Source organism: Desmodus rotundus, chromosome 10 (assembly GCF_022682495.2).
Source record: "Desmodus rotundus isolate HL8 chromosome 10, HLdesRot8A.1, whole genome shotgun sequence".
In the NCBI taxonomy this organism is placed as follows: domain Eukaryota; kingdom Metazoa; phylum Chordata; class Mammalia; order Chiroptera; family Phyllostomidae; genus Desmodus; species Desmodus rotundus.
In genome coordinates this window covers 4185954-4190319 of record NC_071396.1, presented here as the reverse complement: position 1 = coordinate 4190319, position 4366 = coordinate 4185954, and the positions used below count along the sequence as shown (strand labels likewise).

The following is a 4366-nucleotide window of genomic DNA, read 5'->3' as shown; positions in this document are numbered from 1 at the left end:
AAGAATTATCATATCAAATTTAATCAAGGAAATTATTAACTAATCCTCCCCTCACTCCCCTTTTGCCAGTTCTTAGGTGTTCTGGTACATTCCAAGTCAACCAGGGATGACTCATGAGGAACTCCTGCATCCTTCCGCTAATCTTAAACTAGAAAGATTCTGGTGCGTTGCAGCGGGAGGTCTTGGTGTTTCCCTTTCTCTTGTCCGTCATCAGGACTGTGATTTCTTTGATTTGTGCTCTGTGAAGAGAGGCAGCCCAGGATTGCTGAAGAATAAGCCTGAGCCCCCACGGGCAGACCCAGTCACGTGCCCATCGGTGATCAAAAATGCACATCCAGTTAGAGCACTGTCTGATTAAGTCATTTTTTCTGTTCATTCCCCAAAGTGAATGCAGATTCTTCAGTCTACAGAGGTGGTCACACCACCTGCCCCAGGACTGTCACTGTGTCTCCTGTTCACTGCGTCCCTCCCCTAATTAAATGGAGTCTCAGAGAAACAGCTGGGGGTTTCCCTGGGAAGGGGTAACCTTAATTCGAAAGGCAGCGATTGCACTATGGTTAGCATCGAGCAGCCTTTCCCTGCAGGGAATCGACATTTCCTTTGGGGTCCGAGATAGCACGCGGGGGGTGCAGGGAAGGGATGACGTGCGCCCCCACCCGGCAGGCAGCCAACTTCGCAGGCACAGTCTTCCACGCAGCCCCGCCGCCACACCACGGCCAAAGCTTGGTCTGCTCCCACACTGCCCCAGCCGGCCGCCGTGTTCCGCCCGAGTGCGCACGACGACCAGCCGCAGACGTCAGCAGTGCCCTCGCTTCCAGACCCTGCCCTGCGGGGCGACCGTGACCACCGCAGGCCGAAGTCGGCCCCGCCCCCGACCCCTCCGCAGCCAGCCAATCCGTGCCCCCTGGAGGCGAGACGGCGTCGTGAGCCCTGCCCCCGCGCCTCCGCCTTTATAAATGGGGCTGTGCGCTCCCTGCCACAAACGGCAGCAGCGGCAGCGGCAAATGATAATGCAAAGTGCCATGTTCCTGGCTGTCCACCACGACTGCGGATCAATGGACACGAGCGCAGGCAGCGGTCCCAAGAGCGAGGAGAAGCGGGAGAACATGAAGCGGACCCTGTAAGTACGGCCTTCTTCTCTCGCCGCTGCAAGCGCGGAACTCACTCTCAGGGTTTGCTGCAAACGTGGCGCCTTGGACTCGGCTTTGACAATGGGAAACTATTTTTCCTGCGCCTCTGCAGGAAAAAATAATGTGGAAAGGGCTAATTGGCTAAGTAAGGTTAAATCCGTGTGGTCTGTGTTGTTGCATGAGCTAAGGACTGTCAGGGAGAGTTTGGGAACTGAAGAAAATTCTTGACACCGAGGCGGTGGTAGAGTAAGGTTGGCTTTTTGTCTCCCTGCATCTCCGCGCGTCCTCTTCATTCCTACGTTGCCTTTTAAGTTCTGATGAGCTTACATACACAGCTGCAGGGATGGAGATATTTTTGCTGGTTCTGGATATATTTGTTTTAATCCATTTTTTGTTTTTTTTCTTTTTTAATTTTGTAATTTAGTTCATCATCTGCTTAAATTAGTGTTGTTGACAGTGGGGCGGGGGGGGGGGGGGGTCGATGCGTGGGTCAAGCACACACACCCTCTTTGCACACAGCTCTGGCTGGTCCAGAACCTTCTTCTCTGGGGCTAGAAGGAACTTAAGCATCACTGGCTCAAGCCAGTTCCACTGTCAGTTCAAGTGTGGAATGTCTCTGGATAGTAATTAACACTGCAGGAAAACGGCTGCCTTTTGAACTATGCAAACCAAATTCCTTGAAATATCCTAGTAATTTCCGTAGTCCTTCCCTTAGATATAAAGCTAGTAGCTATGTGCAGATGAATAGAACAAACTGGTAAAACACATAAGTGCAGGGATTAAATGAGTAAGACTGACTTGAAGAGTTCTTGTTTTCTCTTGTTTGGTTTGTATGTATTTCCTGGGCGACTTGGGTGAAAATGCCATCTGCTGCAGTAGCAATTTCAACTATTGCCACTTAGTGAATCTTTTATTCTTTTTCTTTTCAGGTTAAAAGATTGGAAGACCCGTTTGAGCTACTTCTTGCAACATTCCTCCTCTCCTGGGAAGCCCAAAACTGGCAAGAAGAACAAACAGCAAACCTTCATCAGGTAAGCTGAAAATCTTGCTCTTGCAAATATGACCAGCTAGCTGCCGGGCTGGAAAGGGGAACTGGGCTTCTGAAGTGCGTAAGCTAACGAGCAGGACTTCTCTCTCAGGCCTTCTCCTGAGGAAGCACAGCTGTGGTCCGAAGCATTCGATGAGCTGCTAGCCAGTAAATGTAAGTTAACCTCTTGAATTGACTCCCTTTCGAGCATCACAAGGGTCTAGAGAGGTGTCCACATAGCAGAAGGGCAGCCTGCCTAACGTAATTCGACTTTACAATCCCTGTAATATAAGGCCTGTTTTTTTCCTTTATTTCCCAGTAGTTAAACATGAAAATATATGGTTTATTCATTCCAGGTGGGGATGAAAAATTAACCAAAAAATGTATAGTGGCAGTTGCTCTTTGTTAAGGTTGACTCAGCTTTTCCACTGCATACAGTGTTTTCAAGAGGCTTAGTTCCCAGAGAATTTAGGGCCCCCTATAAATAATGTGCAGTGAAAGCAGAGTTAAGTATTTATATCTTCGGAGCAGTGTGCCAACTTAAGCAGTTTGCCTACTGGCAACTTAGTTTTTAAAAAGCTAGATTTTGAGGATTACAAGTTTGAGTTGAAATATAAGATATTGTTCTAATCTAGAAATAATAAAATATGGGTGCAGAGAATTGTGATTTCTAGAAAAATATAGAGGGGATTATTTGTTCACTGAAATCACAGTCTGAATGCTTTCCTTTCAGATGGTCTTGCTGCATTCAGGGCTTTTCTAAAATCTGAATTCTGTGAAGAAAATATTGAATTCTGGCTGGCCTGTGAAGACTTCAAAAAAACCAAGTCACCCCAAAAGCTGTCCTCAAAAGCAAAGAAAATATATACTGACTTCATAGAAAAAGAAGCTCCAAAAGAGGTAAGGGTGGGGAGAAAAAGATTCTTACTTTAGCATATTTTGCACATTCTTAGCACCAAAATGAAACTAGGGAATTAAAGAAAAGTCAAATTAAAAGGAGTGATGGGGAAGGGGCAAGAATGTTTTCTCTCTAATCCTAGCTTTTAATTAACTTAAGTTTCTTCAGTGACTTGGCTGATAAAGCTAATCACACGTTACAGTTTTTGGTTTTTGTTTTCAAATATTAAATAAATAGATTTAAATCTCTAACTCTGAATATGGAATAAATCACATTTTTGTTTCATTTCAGATAAACATAGACTTTCAAACCAAAACCCTAATTGCCCAGAATATACAAGAAGTTACAAGTGGCTGCTTTGCGACCGCGCAGAAAAGGGTCTACAGCCTGATGGAGAACAACTCCTACCCTCGTTTCCTGGAGTCGGCATTCTACCAGGACTTGTGTAAAAGGCCAGAGATCACCACACAGCCCCATACTACATGAGTTGACAACAGGAGCCCAAAGGTGGAGGACCTTTCATTTTGTTCCTAAGGGGAAAGGCTGTGACCTGCCCCTAAGACTGACCTTGAATTCAGCCTGGGTGTTCAGGAGACATCACTCAGAACTGTTGACTCAAAGCTGGGTAGTGATTGGGAAGCAGGCGGACATCTAGGAGCAGCTTGGGCCGCGATGGCCTCTGTGACTATACAGAACGCAGGGAGAGAGTGGTCTGGCTGTGGAGTGTCTCCCGCCGGAAAGGCAGCAACCTGAGACTGAAAGAGACGATGGATAACTATTGGTCCAAATGCATTTTTAAAGTCAATAGCTCTGGGATTATGTGGCCTTAGCTAGCTGGCTGTACATCTTTCCTGAAATTAGTCCATGTTACCACACAGTGGTTCTAGTTTTAGTTAGTTTTAGTACTAAGTAACAGTAAAATGTTTACTACCATGCAAGCATATCAAAGTTCTTATGACTACAGATCATCGATCCTATTGTCTCATAACGCTAAAACTGAAGTGGTCTGTGTTTTAATTGTTAAATGGAGTGTCACAGAATGAGTGCTGTTGTGTAGAGAAGACAGTGTCATTGTGAGGGCCAAAAACTGTCCTGAAGGCAGCTAAACTTTGCAGTGGTCTTTGCATACTTTTAATAAATTTATTTTGATAAGTAATGTCATTGAATACTGGGTCCAGATGCAGGTGTTTTTCGTTGGGTCACTGGAAATGTGGCAGACTCCAGGGCACACACATCTTTCTGGTAAAGAAGAGGTCATGTTCCTCAGAACTGAGAAATGTTAGTTATGGAAAAATGTGGTCCTCTTCCTGC

The 4366-nt window shown here is 45.7% G+C and overlaps 1 protein-coding gene across 1 annotated transcript; it reads left to right on the top strand.

Moving 5' to 3' along the window:
• Positions 1 to 965: 965 nt before the first annotated feature.
• On the top strand, positions 966 to 3723 carry RGS2 (regulator of G protein signaling 2). The gene is made up of 5 exons (XM_024576036.4): positions 966 to 1120; positions 2060 to 2161; positions 2270 to 2331; positions 2891 to 3057; positions 3347 to 3723. Exons 1-5 carry the CDS (start codon positions 1005 to 1007, stop codon positions 3539 to 3541), a joined length of 642 nt encoding a protein of 213 aa, XP_024431804.2. The 5' UTR covers positions 966 to 1004; the 3' UTR covers positions 3542 to 3723.
• Positions 3724 to 4366: the final 643 nt, after the last annotated feature.

Coding starts and splice junctions, on each gene's coding strand:
- RGS2 (XM_024576036.4), top strand. CDS start 1,005: ATGATAATGCAAAGTGCCATGTTCCTGGCTGTCCACCACGACTGCGGA. Junction 1,121..2,059: donor GAGAACATGAAGCGGACCCT/GTAAGTACGGCC, acceptor TTTTCTTTTCAG/GTTAAAAGATTGGAAGACCC. Junction 2,332..2,890: donor TGAGCTGCTAGCCAGTAAAT/GTAAGTTAACCT, acceptor CTTTCCTTTCAG/ATGGTCTTGCTGCATTCAGG.